At 52.6% G+C, this 17,697-nt stretch overlaps 7 protein-coding genes across 7 annotated transcripts; 2 read left to right on the top strand and 5 right to left on the bottom strand.

Annotated features, from left to right (window-relative positions):
* Positions 1 to 3,832: 3,832 nt before the first annotated feature.
* On the bottom strand, positions 3,833 to 4,795 carry BCR37DRAFT_385984 (uncharacterized protein; the record flags this gene model as incomplete). Its single annotated transcript, XM_040870404.1, has 3 exons — positions 3,833 to 4,126; positions 4,156 to 4,443; positions 4,577 to 4,795. 3 exons carry the CDS (start codon positions 4,793 to 4,795, stop codon positions 3,833 to 3,835), a joined length of 801 nt encoding a protein of 266 aa, XP_040727055.1.
* A 402-nt stretch (positions 4,796 to 5,197) lies between these two features.
* Positions 5,198 to 8,187, bottom strand: BCR37DRAFT_377251 (glycosyl transferase family group 2-domain-containing protein). The gene has a single exon (XM_040868772.1). The coding sequence runs from the start codon at positions 7,937 to 7,939 to the stop codon at positions 5,273 to 5,275; it is 2,667 nt and encodes an 888-aa protein (XP_040727054.1). The 5' UTR covers positions 7,940 to 8,187; the 3' UTR covers positions 5,198 to 5,272.
* A 63-nt stretch (positions 8,188 to 8,250) lies between these two features.
* BCR37DRAFT_365192 (concanavalin A-like lectin/glucanase domain-containing protein) lies at positions 8,251 to 9,842 on the top strand. Its single transcript, XM_040868267.1, has one exon. It carries the CDS (start codon positions 8,455 to 8,457, stop codon positions 9,790 to 9,792), a length of 1,338 nt encoding a protein of 445 aa, XP_040727053.1. The 5' UTR covers positions 8,251 to 8,454; the 3' UTR covers positions 9,793 to 9,842.
* BCR37DRAFT_377249 (uncharacterized protein) lies at positions 9,834 to 10,344 on the bottom strand. The gene has a single exon (XM_040868771.1). It carries the CDS (start codon positions 10,070 to 10,072, stop codon positions 9,854 to 9,856), a length of 219 nt encoding a protein of 72 aa, XP_040727052.1. The 5' UTR covers positions 10,073 to 10,344; the 3' UTR covers positions 9,834 to 9,853.
* BCR37DRAFT_377248 (glycosyl hydrolase catalytic core-domain-containing protein) lies at positions 9,915 to 11,114 on the top strand. The gene has a single exon (XM_040868770.1). It carries the CDS (start codon positions 10,143 to 10,145, stop codon positions 11,028 to 11,030), a length of 888 nt encoding a protein of 295 aa, XP_040727051.1. The 5' UTR covers positions 9,915 to 10,142; the 3' UTR covers positions 11,031 to 11,114.
* On the bottom strand, positions 11,065 to 13,964 carry BCR37DRAFT_377247 (uncharacterized protein). Its single transcript, XM_040868769.1, has one exon. The coding sequence runs from the start codon at positions 13,715 to 13,717 to the stop codon at positions 11,225 to 11,227; it is 2,493 nt and encodes an 830-aa protein (XP_040727050.1). The 5' UTR covers positions 13,718 to 13,964; the 3' UTR covers positions 11,065 to 11,224.
* A 1,190-nt stretch (positions 13,965 to 15,154) lies between these two features.
* BCR37DRAFT_391339 (uncharacterized protein) lies at positions 15,155 to 16,123 on the bottom strand (the record flags this gene model as incomplete). Its single annotated transcript, XM_040870995.1, has 1 exon — positions 15,155 to 16,123. One exon carries the CDS (start codon positions 16,121 to 16,123, stop codon positions 15,155 to 15,157), a length of 969 nt encoding a protein of 322 aa, XP_040727049.1.
* Positions 16,124 to 17,697: the final 1,574 nt, after the last annotated feature.

The raw sequence follows: 17,697 nt of genomic DNA, 5'->3' as shown, positions 1-17,697 counted from the left end.
GGAGAAGTATGCTGAAATCATGCCTTGACCAGGAGGTGGGGTGACCAGCTCGACTTTGAAGATGCCGCCTGTTGGAGCAAGGACAGCTACATTGCCACCGCAACTCAAAGTGCCGTTCTCGCTGATTGCAATCACTGACGGAGTCTCGCCTTGACTGAGCTCTCTGAACAGCAGACTGCCTGTGTCACAGACAAATGCAAAGGCTTTGCCGCCAACCTCCGACGTCAATGCGAAGAATTGAGTTGGTTCAGATGTCGGCGCGTCTATCGAGGAGGATGTGGTTGAAGCCTCCTGCGTCAGCGTAGCGGTAGACGATACCATTGGAGGAACCTCAGTTGAAGCCACAGACGTAGGCTCTTCGAAAACTGGAGCAGTGGTAGTAACATCGTCAGTCGAAGTAGTGGCGACTTCGGTGGAAGAGGTGATGGGCTCCTCAGTCGAGGTAGTGACGGCCTCGGTAGCAGTAATGGCTTCCTCGGTTGAAGTAGTGGCGACTTCGGTGGAAGAGGCGATGGGCTCCTCGGTCGAGGTAGTGACGGCCTCGGTAACAGTAATGGCTTCCTCTGTTGAAGTAGTGGCGACTTCGGTAGAAGAAGTAACGGCATCCTCAGTTGAGGTAGTGACGGCCTCGGTGGAAGAAGTAATGGCTTCCTCAGTTGAGGTAGTGACAGCCTCGGTGGAAGAAGAAATGGCTTCCTCAGTTGAGGTAGTGGCGACTTCGGTGGAGGAAGTGACGGCCTCGGTAGAAGAAGTCAGAGCTTCCTCAGTTGAAGTGGTGACGGCCTCGGTAGAAGAAGCGGTGGCTTCCTCAGTTGAGGTAGTGACGGCCTCGGTGGAAGAAGCTTCCTCTGTTGAAGTAGTGGCGACTTCGGTGGAAGAAGTGACGGGCTCCTCAGTTGAAGTGGTGACGGCCTCGGTAGAAGAAGTAATGGCTCCCTCAGTTGAGGTAGTGACGACCGCAGTGGAAGAAGTAATGGCTTCCTCAGTTGAAGTAGTGGCGACTTCGGTAGAAGAAGTAACGGCATCCTCAGTTGAGGTAGTGACGGCCTCGGTGGAAGAAGTAATGGCTTCCTCAGTTGAGGTAGTGACAGCCTCGGTGGAAGAAGAAATGGCTTCCTCAGTTGAGGTAGTGACGGCCTCGGTGGAAAAAGTAATGGCTTCCTCAGTTGAGGTAGTGACAGCCTCGGTGGAAGAAGAAATGGCTTCCTCAGTTGAGGTAGTGGCGACTTCGGTGGAGGAAGTGACGGGCTCCTCAGTCGAAGTAGTGACGGCCTCGGTAGAAGAAGTCACAGCTTCCTCAGTTGAAGTGGTGACGGCCTCGGTGGAAGAAGCGGTGGCTTCCTCAGTTGAGGTAGTGACGGCCTCGGTGGAAGAAGCTTCCTCTGTTGAAGTAGTGGCAACTTCGGTGGAAGAGGTGATGGGCTCCTCCGTCGAAGTAGTAACGGCCTCGGTAGAAGAGGTAATGGTCTCCTCAGTTGAAGTAGTGGCGACTTCGGTGGAAGAGGTAATGGCCTCCTCAGTTGAAGTAGTGACGGCATCGGTAGAAGAAGTAATGGCTTCCTCAGTTGAGGTGGTGGCGACTTCGGTGGAGGAAGTGACGGGCTCCTCAGTTGAAGTAGTGACGGCCTCGGTAGAAGAAGTAACGGCTTCCTCAGTTGAGGTAGTGACGGCCTCGGTGGAAGAAGCTTCCTCTGTTGAAGTAGTGGCGACTTCGGTGGAAGAAGTGACGGGCTCCTCAGTTGAAGTGGTGACGGCCTCGGTAGAAGAAGTAATGGCTCCCTCAGTTGAGGTAGTGACGACCGCAGTGGAAGAAGTAATGGCCTCCTCAGTTGAAGTAGTGGCGACTTCGGTGGAAGAAGTGACGGGCTCCTCAGTTGAAGTGGTGACAGCCTCGGTAGAAGAAGTAATGGCTCCCTCAGTTGAGGTAGTGACGACCGCAGTGGAAGAAGTAATGGCCTCCTCAGTTGAGGTAGTGACAGCTTCGGTGGAAGAAGTGGTAGATACTTGAGCTGAGGTAGTGACCACGTCGGTAGACGAGGTGATGGCCTCTTCAGTCGAGGTAGTGATCACCTGGGTCGTTGACACAGTCGACGATGTAGATTGCTCACTGGTTGTCGTGCTAACATCAGTGCTGCTGGTCGTCGAGGTTTCATCACTCGTGGTCGTCAAGGTCGCTGCGGAAGGTTAGCTGTATTTCAAGAGATGAGAATTACTCACTGGTCAAGAGAGTCGTGGTTGCATCAAATGTACAGGTAGCAGTGGTATTGGTACTTGAGCCACTGACACACTCGAACAGCTGCGCGTTTCCGGCTTGGTTGGTGAAGCAACAGCTAAAGTCTGGCGTGCCTTGTGCACATGTGTCCTGCTCCTGGACAGTGCATCTACGTTCCGCTGCAGTGAATGCCGTGAGCGCGAGGGCGATGACCAGTTGGAAAGGCCGGAGATGCATAGGGTGGGAGTATGCGCTGAGCTTGTGATAGAGATGGCCGATGAAGTGGACACTGTCTCCCTTTTACACAAACGCGGCAGCTGCTCTGTCCGCGCCATGGCAGGCATCGGTAGCAGAAGCATTGTCACATCGACTCACCTGCCAAGCTGTTCCAAGGCGGTGGTCTGCGTTGTTTGAAGGCTGACGCGCACTGATGTGGAGCGCGGGCTGCGATAAGTTTACCAGAGAGGTCAGAAATCAATCAGCCTGACCGCTCTGGGACGAAGCTGAATCAGACAATGAACTGCAATGGCACTCGACTGAGACCGAGGAGTTCTGAAAATTGCACAACTCGGGATAGACAGCTCGGGGGGCGCATGTAGGCCCGAAATCTGATTATCTGACCGATTCTGACGCACCCAACTCAATCGCCACTACCTGATTCACTCCCATCGCAACGAGCGACTAGCAGCGAGTTTCAGACAGAAAATTGGCAGCCGTAGGAGCTGATTGACGCATCACTCGACGGTCGTGTATTCACGATTTACCATGTATACGGTGTACGATGCCTTCTCATATTCAGTCTATTCATAGCAACGAGCCTATGACGGCCGGCCCTCAGTGCCCTCACCGTCACAGAGTCACAGCCATCTGCTCGTGAACCATTCATCCATGACGTGCGAAGGAGTCGGGAAGCCCAGGAATGTGGATTGCGGGAGTGTTGTTGGCTTGTTGTTGCCGCGCCCGCCACCTGGCTTCAAAACCATGCGCGGACCCGGACCGTTTTTCCCCTGTCCAAATTCGGCATCCAGGAGAGCCATTTGCGACAGGGGAACTTCCGAACTCGTGCTACACTCAGGCTATGACTCAGCTGCTCAAAAGTCTCAACTTCACAAAATCACAACTTTACGCGCTGACCGCTCTGACCGCAAGCCAGCTGCCCCTGCGTTCCAAGATACGATGAGTCGAGGCATCGGTCAGATTTGTTCACTGACACTCTGACACTATATCGTTTGATTGATCGATTGCGAGGTCCGAGCTCGACGAGATTTTGGCACGGCTACGACAGCCCAACAGCCTGGCAACAGGCAATGTAGTTGACCGGTGCAAGCCATAAGCGTCTGAGTTCCTGAGTCTCTGAGACTCTACTACGGGCTTAGCGCTGATTGCTGTCCCAGAAATGTGCTAGGCTGACTCTTGATCTCGATTGACATCAACGCGGCTAAGCGGTCTCCAAGTAGCTCTTGCTCGTCGCTGGATACTAGCATCATCAGTGCCTCGGAGAGTCGCACTACACAGATCTCTATGATCCGTCTGCTCCGATCCAGGGACTTTTTTGCTTGTGGCCAAGCTGTTGGCTCACTGCCTATGTAGTGTGCACTGCGCCGACTAGCGCCGTCAGTCTTATTGATACTGAATTCGTCTATCTGTCTCAGGCTGTCTGTCAAACGGCACAGGTACAAGAAGTTGCCAGTAACGCGAGTGACGAGCCACTGACGGCTTCACAACTACAGAGTCACAGAGTCCAGACACGCAGAAAGTCTCTCGTACGAGACATTTGACCTCGATTTTGCATTCGTCAATCTTGGGAGGCACCTTATGGGACTCAGTCACCCAGAGACTGTCCACTACTCCACATGACTCTGACATGACTCGCGTCCCACTATCCAAGAGCATGATATTGAGTATCGTTGACCACTGTCATCACTAGCGCAAACTCTATATACCTTGCACATCTCCAGATAGAACCTTGAACATTGAGTCTCTGGTGGGCCGTAGTCAGGCAACGTCTGTAGACTGGCAGGAGGTCTGGACGTCGCGGGTTGGACGGCCGGCTGGCACTCAGGGTCTCCATCACAAATGCTCTGAGATCGCCTACTGAACTCTCCAAAGTCCAAACCGTGTCTGACCTTCGCTTCCGGCAATAGCGCAAGTTGCGTAACATCCGCCGCAGCTTCCACACTCGTCTCAAGTAGACCTGAAGCAGGATACTCGTCTAGCTCGTCTTCCCAAAGCTATTAATATCTGTTGCAACGGTCCAGATCCTTGATGCGTTCTGAGCAAGTTCTTACCCACTGTCTTACGAGTTACGACCGCAATATTGCAGCACGTCTGTAGTCGACAACCTCAAATTCCTCAATAGCTTACTGTCTGAGTCTGTCTCACACCGGTGACGCCACCCCCGGCGTATGAAATTTGACAGCGTCGATTTGACAGTGTCGACTCCAGCTTCTGGACAGTGGACACTGGAGATACACAATACGAGCGTAGACCAAAGTCGACACCCAGAGCCGCAAGGTGCAATGACAATCTATCGATGAGCTTGGTCGCGAACGAAGATCGCGCGGTGGCGATAGATCTCGACATAGCTAGATGAACATCTCATGCAAGACGGCTCGAGCGTAGCGTGCCGTGCTCTTAGCCGTGCTCTCGTTATTTGATGTACTTTCATCGTCGTTCAGATGCTGTACAGGCTGTAGTTTTTGGACCGCCGAATGCGGAGCTTCATGTCTCAAAAAGTTGCGCTTGCTAGATATATCGAAATCAAGCACTCAATATCGGAGATGTCTATTGTGCTTCGTAGACCACGGCACAGATCCGACAAGTTGGTTCAGACAGAAACGCTCTTGGAATATGCAAAGTACGAAGTGCCAGATCGCATTTGACGGGTAGGTTGAGAAAGCCGCGAGACCGGGCAACAGGCTTCAGATGGCCCAGGAAGCCAAAATGGCAGCGAGGTGATCATGTGAGAGGCAGCGTCGACTTCATTGAGCTAAGTTTGACTCGCCAGATGCATTGCTATTGCTATAAAAGACTCTTGATCATCATGAGGGTGTTTAAGAACTAGTACAAACCAGACCGCTTCTTTGCCGCAAAGACGAGCTGCTTGGACTTTTTCCATATCTTCGCGGTCGTCGAGGCGATGTCGCCATGGAACTCAGCCAGGTACGACTTGGGGTTGAAGATTATCGGCATGACTGCATGAGAACCAATCGACCAACCAAGAGCAACGTAAACAGACAGCTCTGTGATCTGCCAGCCAATAGGTGCAAAGTAGCGCAAGTAGACCATACCACCTCCGAGCACCAACAGGAAGATGTACATCTGCCAGAAGCGTTTTCGAATGATGGGCAGTTCCATGAAGAAGTCGGAGTTGCCTAGAGACTTTGCTGTTGCACCCCACTGCATGTCGATGGAAAACATGTGCTTGAAGAGACTGATTGAAAGATGGTAGCTCACACCACTGAGGAAAAAGCAAAAGACAAGACAGTACTTGAAGTTTTCATAGAGCGCTGCGAAGAGACCCATCTCACCGATGCGGTATTTGAGAATTGCATTTGTGATGGGTGCAATGCCCAAGAAGACCACGGTGACAGAAATGAAGATTGTGAACGAATCACTATACCAAGCAAAGTCGTGGTACATGGCCATACCATACCAGCCAATCAAGAAAAAGTTGATGAGCGACATCCAAATGGCAGATGCAATGGAGTAGTAACTTCCAATGTAACTGATGATGTTGAACTTAGATGTCGGCCGCATGTTGGAGCGCAAGAATGTCCAGAAGAGTGGAGTGATTGGACCTTTCGTGAACCAAGACTTGAAAGGCTGAAACACGAGTTCTGAACATCCATAGCCGTACTTTGACCAACGCGATAACTCGTCGTATACTGTGAGAGCGACACCTTCCTTGTACTCGTCCCCGTGGTACACTGCCAACCGCGAGATGTAGCCAAGCATTTGCAACTTGAGACTCATGATGAAATCCTCGGAAACATGCTCCTCGGACCACCACTTCATCTTGCCATCTTCCACATAAAGGACCTCCTGTAGCGCTGTCCAACGCAAATAGGCATTGTGACCAACGAATGCCGCAACATCACCAGCCGCGCAAGCATAGCGAATGGAGAAGTAAATGTTGCGAGTAAAGTAGGCGAGCGAGTTCTCCCAAAAGTCGTGCGTCACTTGCATAACACCTGACGAATTCTGCAAAATACCGAGTTCCGGTGATTCGGCAAACTCAGAAGCAGCGTCGAGGAAACAGTCTGAGGGAATGCGGGTGTCAGAATCGATGATGAGAATGATGTCGCCAATGCGGACGTCACCGTCTCCCCAACCAATGTTGCCGTCTTCAGCCAGCACTTTCTTGAGCGCACCCTCTTGCACGCGAGTCTCATCAATGCTCGACCAGCCGGGACCACGTTCATAAGATTCGAGCTCCGCCTCGACACGCAGTGACACGTCCATGCAAAAGTTCATGTTACTGCCCTTCTTGAACTTGCCTGCACGATTGAAGTTCTCAGATTGACCTGGACGTGCAACCCAGCCGATACCGTTGTTGCGGTAAAATTCCTTTCGAAAAGCAGCCTCGTGCTTGGAGATGACTTGCATTCCATCGTCATTAACAAAGATGTTGGCAGTTCCACCTTGCCTCTCGTACGTACCGATGGCCTCGCGAACTGACAAGATGGTGGGGCGAATGACTTCAGCCAAATCTTCCTTGTAGACCGGACATTGCACAGTGATGTGCGGCAGACGTTCTGGGTGAGTCTGAGGGCGTATTGAAGAGTAGTACTTTGAGTTGCGCTTCATTTGTGATGTTGGGCCGAATGTCTGGAGCAGGCAACCAACGCAGACATTGGCGAAGAACGCAGAAAGTAAGAAGATGGTCGGGAGGAAAGCCAAGGCTGCCAATTGAATGACCGAGCCGCCAGAAGAGACGCTGAAGAGAATACCGCCGATCATGCGGCCCATGAAGTACATCAGAATGATGATGACAGCCGCCACCGAAGTAGAGCCAATGATGGACAGACCGTCCCGTGAATCCTCGAAAGCGTTGCCGAGCTCGATGTCAGTCTGAGATGACAAGGCAGTCTCTGTGACGAAGTAAGACGCTTTCGCCTTCTCATCATCATCAGCAGCCAGTCTGGGTTGAGAAATAAATCCAAGCAGACGATTCTCAGCGTCCTTGGCGCGCGCCACGAGAGTTTCGACTTTGGGCGACCAAACTAGCAAAGACTTGCTGTCGCGAACAAATGCACTCATCTGGTCACGCTTGATGGAGTGGTAGTCGTCAAGGTTGTCGATGACTTGTATGTGCTTGTTGCCTTGCAAGATGACATCGTACGCGTCGAGAGGGAGATCTTCGACGACGGCCTCAGTCAAGGGTGTAGACATGAGGAGAGCAGCTTCGAACTGCAACCTGAGAGCCAGTCTCAAAAGTCGCGGATCATGTGAATGTGCCGGCAAGACCTCATATTCTGACATTGAAATACCAGATCTGATGGCAAAGTGAGGCGTGTCGGCCACAAGCTCGAACCAGTCATTATCTTGGCATGTAGTATACACCTGCTCTGCAACCTTGTCGTAGCTCTCCACCCATCGCGGCGCCAATGCACGCTCCATGTCGACGATTGAGGTAGAAACAGGCTGAGGATTTGACGGCTCGACAGCATCTGTTCTGAGAGCAGCCGCAGCTGGAGCCTTCACTGTCTTCTTGAAGAGTCCCATGATGGGCCTGATTCTTAGTCACAAGATGTGTGCAGAGAGAGTCGCGAATGATAGGGAGCTGACTAGGCGCACAGCGCCGTTTTGGCAAGGGCACTATCCATAACAGAGCCTAGGAAACAACTTGCCCAAGGCTACCCATACAAAGCACACAGAGGCCCATGGCAGCAAGATGCACCTGCGAAGCGCGAACCAGCCGCACGCTGGCGTGAGAGACCTGGCTCCCAAGTAGGAAGCCCTTAAAAGATGAGTGGATCGCGGGTCGTCGGCGCAGGATTAAATTATGGGCCATCTGCTCACCTGCCGCGACTCACACACCGTAAAGCCTGCCACTGCAATGCTCAGGCTGCTGGCAGTCTCGCTGGCCCAGTATGGGACTGGATCTGTCCCAAATCTGGCTTTATACCCAGCTCCATGCTTGGGTCTTGTTTGTGTTGATTAGTGGCATCATTGCTCGTCGCATCTAAAGAACCCAAACACCCACCGCTCTCTTCAGTGCCGCTATCACATCTTACAGAATGTCGAACGAGTTCAGAAGCATCGAGAATGATGTCTTGCACCTTGGCATTACGACAGCCAGCTTAGCTGAGAGTTTCTCCGACTCGAGCGTGTCGTTCGATGGCACGCTTGCTGCATCGCATCGGTATCGCCGACGTACAGCACGAACGAGACCCAGTGTTCTTGGTCAAGCGCCGGCAGAGAAGCCTTGGCTGAACATCAAGATGACGCGATCGCAAAAGTTCTCGCACAGACTGCCTTACATTTCTATCAGCCTTGCGTTACTCGTGGTCGCAGGATATTGCTACAGCGGCTACTCTCAAGTAGATCGGCATAAGTATTGTCTCGTCGTTGATGACGACTTCAGCAATGGCTTCAATCCCAATGTGTGGCAGCTTGAGCAGCAACTCGACGGCTTTGGCGTAGGGAGCTTCGACTGGACCACCGATTCGCCTGAGAACTCCTTCATCAAGGACAACAGGCTCCACATTCAACCTACCCTGCAAACGCAGTACGAACAAGTCGACGGAAACGTTCTCAATCTTACCGAGACGGGCAAGTGCCAGGGCTTTGGCGACTATGCCTGCGCTGCCCGTGTCAACTCGACCACCTCCGACATTATCAACCCAGTACAAAGTGCTCGCATCACCACACGCAATCAGACGACCATCCGATATGGTAAAGTGGAAGTGCGCGCGAAAATGCCAAAGGGACTCTGGCTCTGGCCACAGATTGCTCTGTTGCCGAAGGATCTGCACTATGGTCAATGGCCAGCTTCTGGCGAGCTCAGTATCTTTGAATCTTGGGGCAATGATCCTAGCAAGCGCAGACCCAGCAATAAGAAGATGGTCAGTCAAATTTGGTCTGGTACAGATGGTAGTTGGGTCCAATCGCGCTCTGTTTCGAAGGAGTTCAAACTTCCACGAGGCGACTTTTCCGACGAATTTCACACATTTGGCCTTGTGTGGTCGCAAGATGCCATCTACACCTACATCGACAACTTCTTGATGAACGTTCTGACCTACAAAGTTAACAAACCGAATCAATTCTGGATTGACGGTGGCCTGTCCAACTGGCTTTGGGGAGGCACCTGCGCCAATTTCAGGTGCAATGTCAACCCGTACATTGGTGGTTCGCCCATTGCACCATATGACCAGGACTTCTTTTTGAGTCTCAGTCTACGCGTCGGAGGTCTGAATGGTTGGTTTCCCGATGGTGGTGCCAAGCCATGGACCAACAATATGAACCACACTGCTGCGATGACTACATTCCTGGCTGGCAAACACACTTGGCTGCCGAGCTGGAATGAGTCTGCAATGGTAATTGACTCTGTCAAGATGTGGAAGCAGTGTAGTTAAGCTCTATAGGTGGCCATAGTCGGCACTGTAATGACATCTCTGTTTGTGACTGCATCTAAGCTCAGTGGCGTACTTCCCATCTGATCGCCCCTGGCCCATACTTTCGCCCTTTGCTCTCTTGCTTGCGCTCGCTTCTGGCCCGCCCGGGCATCTCTTGCATGCCGGCAGTGCATGTGCTGAAGCAGTAAAAGCAGCCGAGTGAGGACCATAATGACATGATGTGCAAACTTGCGCTTCTTCCTTGGGCCTGCTTGGGCAAGAGCTTAGCTTTTGCCTTCATCGTCAAACGCGTTGCTGAAAGCTAGATATAGCGACGCGCCGCTCCAATCTTCTTTCCATACAACAATAACATGCATGTCCTAGCCTGTATCACAGCGCTCGCGTACGCTGTCGAGGCTGCTGGCAAAAGAGGTCTTGTCGGTGTGACGACCGCGACCTCTGCAATAGACAATGCAGTCTTCATCAAGTCAAATCAGCTCAGCTGGGTCTACACATACGGCGTATCACCCCCATCAGGCGCGCAGCTAGGCTCATTGCCTTTTGTACCGCAGCAGTGGGGTGGATATGGTGTCAGTTCATTCACCAGTGCAGTTTCAGCTCAAAATCTGAAGGAGAAGTACGTACTCTCTTTCAATGAGCCAGATGGTGTAGGCCATGGCCAAGCAAATATGCAACCACAAGCTGCTGCACAGGCCTGGAAGACTGCGATACAGCCACTGAAAGCTCAAGGGTTCAAGCTTGGCTCTCCTGGTGTGACTGGTGCACCTTCCGGCATGGTGTGGATGAAGGAGTTTATGGGCAACTGCACCGGCTGTAGCATCGACTTTTTGGCCTTGCATTGGTATGGCAACTACGACGGCCTCGTTTCCCACCTCAACAACTACCGCACCAACTTTCCTAACCTCAATATTTGGATCACCGAGCTGGCTCTACCAGACAATGACGCTTCTACGACACTCAAGATGATGCAAGATACTTTGACTTACCTGGACAACGCCACATTTGTCGATCGTTATACTTGGTTTGGCAGCTTCAGATCATCACAGTCAAATGTTGGTCCCAATGCAGCTTTCCTTGATGCAAATGGCAAGTTGACACAACTCGGAAGCACCTATCTGGGGCTCTCGTCACAGGCCGTTTCTGCTTCTTCCACCTCGAGCACATCGAGTGCCAGCCAAGTTGCCAATTCATTCAAGCTATTGCTTGTTCTGGCTGCATGCGCCACGACCTTCCTTTGAGGTATTGTTATCAGAGCGAGCGTTTCATTAGCCTTGTATTGTTCAGATTGTATATACACAATATTAAATGCAAATTATCTACACATGCTGCGCGAGCTCATCATAAATGCACTGTGGGCCGTCCGCGTAGGCCATCATCACCAACCAAACCAGCTCCGACGAGCATGGACACGCGCTTGGGGCACTCAAGTTGCCTACGCTACTGGGCGAACGGCAGGGGCTTTCGTCATAATCGCAAGCATTCGAGCTCCGCCAAGCGCGACAAGTGGAGTGCCAGTGCGTGAACTTGCACTGCTGCTGCTGCTGCTGCTGCTCTTGCTACTCGAAATCGTTGAAGATGGAGAAGAGGAACGAGAAGTCGTGGAAGAAGACGAAGAGCTTGTCTTGAGTGTCACCAGGGTGGCTGACGAAGCCATTGTTGCTACTCGTGCAACGGCAAAGTTCTGAGCAGCCAGATTTGCAGCGGCAGACGTCGTAGATATAACAGAAGTTGAAGAAGGCTTTAAGGTCGTAGTCGTAGTCGCAAGCTTGGTAGAGGAAGTCGTGGCCTTGGACGAGGAAGATGTCGTGGAAGTACGCTGTTGTGCAAGGACACCAGCTGCAGGTGTAATTGCCGAAGAGGACGCCACGACAGAAGAAACTGACTGGACAGAAGCACCTTTTGCGGCATAGAGACTCAAACGCCATCCACCGCCACACTTGGACTTATTGTCTCTGCATCCCATACCGCACTCCTTCTCTGCAGTGACCTTGCCACCATTCTGTAAGCTCATGTCGCACCAACATTCGTAACCGTTTTCCAATCCAGCGTAATTGTAACCCCAGGTCGAGCACTGACTGATACATTGCTGCGGCGTGTTGACATCTCGGACGCGCTTCGACAAAGTGCGGTTGGCGGAATCAGTGAAACAGCCTGCATAAGTCATGTCGCCGGAGGATGACGGCAAAGCAGCCTTGTACGTTTGAAGTCGAACACTGCCACCGCACTGCTCGGAACTGTTGCCTTTACAGCCGAAGCTACATTCACTGTCGGGCCTGAGTGCTGCAGTTGGGGCCACATCTGATGCCCAGCATTCGCCACCGTATTCCTGACCCATGTACGGGAATAGCTGGTCGAGAGCAGCTTTGGCACATGCAGAGACGGAACCATCGCCAGCCCAGAGACGGCTGGGAAGAGTTCGCGGAACCCCGTCTTGGTAGCATCCGACATAGCTGTACTGACCTGCAACTTGAGGCGAAAGTGCCGGATTCTTGACAAAGCCTGCAGCAGACGAGCTGGGCGAAGCGGGTCTAGCCGATGTTGTGTCCAAGGGAGCCAGCTGGTATGTTGACAATGCCATGGATCCACCACAGTATTGACTCGAGTTGCCTGAGCACAGCATGTAACAGCGTTGCATGTCAATCTTTTGAGCGTTATTGAGCGATGGACCACACCAACATTCCCCAGAGTATTCCATGCCACCGAAAGGGTATCCAGCACCTTGACAGATATCAAGACACTTGCCGACAGTCAGATCACCAGGGGTGAAACGCTTGGGAAAGACACGGGCATCGCGCTCCTGATAACAACCGAGGTAGTTCCAGTTCTTGTATTTTTGCACAATCTCACGACCATCAGTAGAGTTGTAGCCTGTTGGTGTGACCCAGCCGTAGTAGCCGGTGGTGTTGGTCCAGAGCTGCGGTGTTGGCTCGGCATCACACGCTGGCTTGACGCCTGTGCCATCCCAGATCGGGTTGCATCCAGGTAGCTTCTTCAGCTTGCCCATCACTTGTTCATTGACCGAAGGGGACTTGTGACACTGGCTTGACCCGTCGGCAGGGTACTTCAGGCTGAAAGCCTGGCACTTCTCCATGGATCCAGAGTTATCGTTGCAAGTGTCGATAGCAGTCTGCAAAACCTTGACATCCCAGCCGTTCATAAAGTCGCCGTGCAGGCCATAGCCAGTAGGGTCACCTTGAGCAAGGACAAAAGGTGACTTATCGCTCCACCATTGGCCAGCAAAGTCGCCAACATTGTAGAAAACCTCGTAGAAGATGGTGACCAAGCGAACAGGGTATTTGGGGTCATCGCATTGACCATTGGCAATACCTGTTGGATAGGCAACATGTGACTTGTGGTCAGGACTGTCGAGATTGACACCATCCCAGCATGACGGAAAGATGATCTGAGCACGAAGACCGTCAGGGCAGTTCTTGGTTGGCAAGCCGTCGGATGAGGAGGAACCCTTGCCGTAGTCTAGGCAGACATAATTGATTGCCTGCTGTTCGCGCTTGCTGCCGTCGTAAGAGCGCAGGTTTGGGTTGCCAGCAAGCATCTTGAACCCTGCAGGGAACGCCTTGAGAGGACCGCCACCTCGTTGCAGATAGTAGACGGTGGTGCCTCCATTGGCCACCGGTTGCACTGTGTTGTTTTGGTCGCGATAGTACAGCATCGGTGTCCAGTATGCAGAGAGATCTTCGACAATCGGACAGCTCGTGCAATCAGAGGCACGAAGCGACTGAAAGTCTGCATTGGGCCCAATGCCTGAAGCACCAGCAAAGTTGTGTACATGGCCAGCAACACCGCCTGGGTTGACAATTGGATCGACGCGCTCGATGATGCTCGGGTTACTGCATCCCATTCGCCAAAAGGCCGCGCATGAGTCAATGCATGCCAGCAAGACAGCCGCAGAGATGGTCGTCTTCATCGAATACTCTCAATGCCACGTCGAATGTGTGGGAGCTTGGAAGAAGGCTCGTGTAACGGTCGAAGCTAATAGTCAATTGGTCTGGCAGGGGTGTGTCTGGCTTTTGACCAGAGCATGTTGACGGCATGCCGTTCAATACGCGGCACATTCCAGGGCGAAGGTCTCAGGAACAAGAGAGGATGTTCTTTCGCGGGAGGAGCGCGTCGCTTTGCACGCCAAATCCGGCGCTGGCTGCAAATCCTCCGTGCTTGGACAAGTCTGAAAGCGTGGGCGTTGAAAACTCCTTGACCAGCCACTGATTGGCCAAACCCTTGCCTGTCCTCGACCAAGAGCCGCAAAGCTCATAGACTGACAGCCTGATGGACCTGATCATGACTCTAGCTGCTGAATGACCGCCTGTTCGACTGGCAGCTTCTTCCAGATGACTTGAAGATGAGACAGTCTCATGCATTGAGTCCCAGAATCTCTAGCTACCTCCATATCGGCAACTCTCGGTTCTTGGACGCAAAGTCTGACAGAGGCCTTGGAGGCTTGGAGTCTTGGACCTTGAAGCTCTGACTTAGATGCATTGCTCTGTTTGTGAAAACTGTGATCCATGCGGCAATGCAGCGGCATACCTCGCATCATCAAGATTCAAGACTTGTTCAAAGGCTGAGAATCAATGCGCATGTGCTCGATGTTGCTAGACGCATTCAGTAAAGTCGTAAGGAACAGCAAATTCTGCGGCTGATTCTCGAGTCTTGGCTGAGCTTCCGCTGACGCCTGAGCTTGAGCTTGAGCCTTGGCCCCTGAGTCCTGGCCCTTGACCTTGAGGGCGATCGACGACTGTACGCTTTAGTACCTACCCTTCGATGTCGACTTCTTGAGATCTGATCAAGGCTAGCCAAAGAATGCAGTATCGACCGATGGTCAGCTGTGTCTGCCAGCGAGAATTGGTCGACAACCAACACAGGTAACTTTGTATGCACACTGCAGATAGCAGGAGCACTTCACTATCATCATGAATTCTGAAGACGTGAGTGCGTGGCATATCATTTTTGCCAAGCTGTTCAGTCACTTCAGTGTCCACAATGTCAAGGTCAGGGGATCGAATTTCGCATTCAGGGGTAGGCAAACAGGCAAACTCTTAACTCAGAAATTCTCTGCATCCGGCAAGCGAAACCCTAGACCTTTCCCCTGACGGCACTGGGCGATAAGCTAGCAGTGTGCTAGTGACGCTTTGAAGTCTGCGCGCTGCGATACACTCAAACCTGGCTATTTGAGTCTGCTGCTCGCGTTCTCAAGTTTAGGCTCACTTTATGTACGATTATCGTTCTGAAAGACGCAAGGCGAAGATAGTCTACAGCAGCTCGTGCAAAGCCGTTTGATGCACGTATCTGAAGAGCAATTGTATATCTCGATAATATGTACAAGAAACCTAGTCTACAGGCTTGAGAGCTATACATCTTTACTACGATTCTTATCGTCTGCAACTTGGGCAGGTTCGCGCGAGTCGACGGATTCGGTAGAAGGAGCTATGTCGACTCTTTCGTGCGACTCAAGGCTGCGCTTAGAGTCTGGCGGTATATCCGTATCAGCAACAGCTGTAGAAGGCTTGCTTCCCGAGGGCGACTTGGCCTGACTCTGGGCAGTAGACTGCAGGCCGCTTCCGCTTGGCAAGCCCTGTTCCTGAGACACATCAGGCGGTGGTCCGAGGGCGGTGGTCTTGAGCTGATCGCGTTCCCGTTTGCGAAGTAAAGCAACCCAGCGACTTCGACACTGCCGCTGCGTCTTGTTGGGCAACTCTGCACTAATCTTGACCCAACTGTTGTCGTGCACCACGGCGAGTCTCAGCAACTCAGCATCCAGCTCGGCGTTCCATCGACCTTTGAGGATCTTTGGGTCCAACGCTTCGGTGTAATGAGCATGACATTGGGCACCAGTCCGCGGATGTCGTAGCTGACGACCAATGCGAGTCCAAGGGATGGCATTGTTGGGTTCTACCTGCTTGAAGCCATCCACGAGCACCATCAGCTCATTGCTCTCCTCACGAGTCCAAGAACCAATGGTCATACCATTGCGTGTCAGTATCTCTCGCTTGAAATTGAAGCGCGATGCAGCATTCAGGTCCGCACCACCGCTAATCGAACCAGCTCCCGTGGCACCCTCTGCCGAATAGGCTCCAGTCGAAGTACGCCTGTATGCTGCGTCCGGGACGAAGGGTCTTTGCGGCGCTGAACCTCTGCTAGATGATTCAGACTGAGGACTATAGCTCGTCTCCTCTGCAAAGACTGGACTAGTCAGAGGCGGCAAGAGGATGCCAGACCCGGGATTGGGCGCTCCACCAGATGGAGGGTATTGACCGAGTGATGGGTCTCGCTGATGACCGAACGCTAGTGGTCTTACGTGTTGTTGGTGTCCATGCATATGCTGATACGGTGGCTGGAAGTAAGAGTGTTGAGGGCCGTGATTATATTGAGGTGACTGTATCGCGGCGGCGTAGGGCCCACCAGTGTGTATAGGCGCTTGAGAGTGTGATCGAGAGTGTGTTGGTCGATGAGTCCGATGTGGTGATGGCAGTGGAGCATTGTGTTGCAGCGGTAGTGGTGAATGAGCGGCGTGTTGCGTATGTGGTGATTGATAGGGATGCGTGGTGTGCTCTGGTGAGCGATGTCGCGGCCTACCTGATGAGTCGGCAAGTGAATGTGTTCGTTGATGTCTAGTCGACAGCGGTGGTAGTTGCCAGGGCAAGTCGTATGATGCCGAAGTACGGTCAGTGTATTGCCCTGACCGCGAGGGCGAATGCATTCGGAACCTGTCCACAACAGGCGAGCGTATCGACCGTGACTGAATCATGGACTCCTGGCTTAGAGCTCTAGGTTGTCGAACCTCAAGTTGTTGAATGGCCTGCCTGTCGGGGGAGCGCCGTGCGGGAACTTGATCGCGAGTCGTTTCTTGTGTGTGCTGCGACTCGGCACCCTGATTCATCGATGGGCAAGTGAGACTCTATCGCATCCATCAAACCCACTGAACTACAGTTGAGCCGTGCTGGGAGCAGGAGGGAGAGCAAATCGCGTTTGTTGCAGAAGTTTGAGCAAGTGGCACGAACGAGTGCGAGTGCCAGCGTCTATGTAGGAAGCCCTGGGGCACGCGGTAAGTGTAAATACGCGTATCGTAGATTCGTAGTGATACAGCCCGCAGGTGTAGGACGTAGGCGACAGTGTCCGTGATGGGCGAAGTATGGGCTTATAGGGGTGCCTTTGAAAGCGGGCAACAATGGAGGTGTGAACGATCTCAGTAAGTGCAGCCGGAGGACCAGATTCACTAGAATACTGGAGGCCAGTGAGCCATGCCCATGCGTACGGGCTCTGCCTTTGAGGAGGCCCTGGCAGTGTACAGCAGCGGATGTAGTATGGTGGTGACACAGGAGCCTATGAGCAGCCCGTGCAGCGGCCACAACGAGTCTGAGGCGACAACTTACAAGCAATGATTAGCAGCTTATGTGGCTCAATACTAGTTCTGGTACTAGTTGCCGCGGTACTCGTAGACTTGGCCTCGCTTCTGCCACTGAAAGACGTTTCGAGTACCATATAGAGCCGACGGTCAGTCCGACAGGCGGGCTAAGACGCATGGGCCAGTGTACATCGTAGTTTGACGGTAGCTATGCAAGACTTTGCGCACTGTGCAGTGTGATCCTTAAATTGCCCGATCATGCTAGATGCCTGACTCGGTCCGAGTGTGCCACTGTCATCTAGCCAGACATATGGAAGTGGGGGATATGCATCGTTAGTGCAGACTCTTTGCAATCCTTGTCGAGGTCTGCGCCTCAGTCAAGAAAGTCGTAGAGTAGGTCGTAGTGTTGCGGTGGACTGGAGATTATGGGCACGGAAGATGCCGAGCACTGAGGAAGGCATTCAGATGACCACAGTCTTTTTGTGTCGGCTACCTGGGTAGGCTGCCTTGGTTGGGATACCGGCTCGGCAGCAGTCAGCCAGTGCATA

Source organism: Protomyces lactucae-debilis (assembly GCF_002105105.1).
Source record: "Protomyces lactucae-debilis strain 12-1054 chromosome Unknown BCR37scaffold_4, whole genome shotgun sequence".
NCBI classification, from domain to species: domain Eukaryota; kingdom Fungi; phylum Ascomycota; class Taphrinomycetes; order Taphrinales; family Protomycetaceae; genus Protomyces; species Protomyces lactucae-debilis.
The sequence above is the reverse complement of the archived record's forward strand: the minus strand, read 5'-3'. Positions and strand labels throughout refer to the sequence as shown.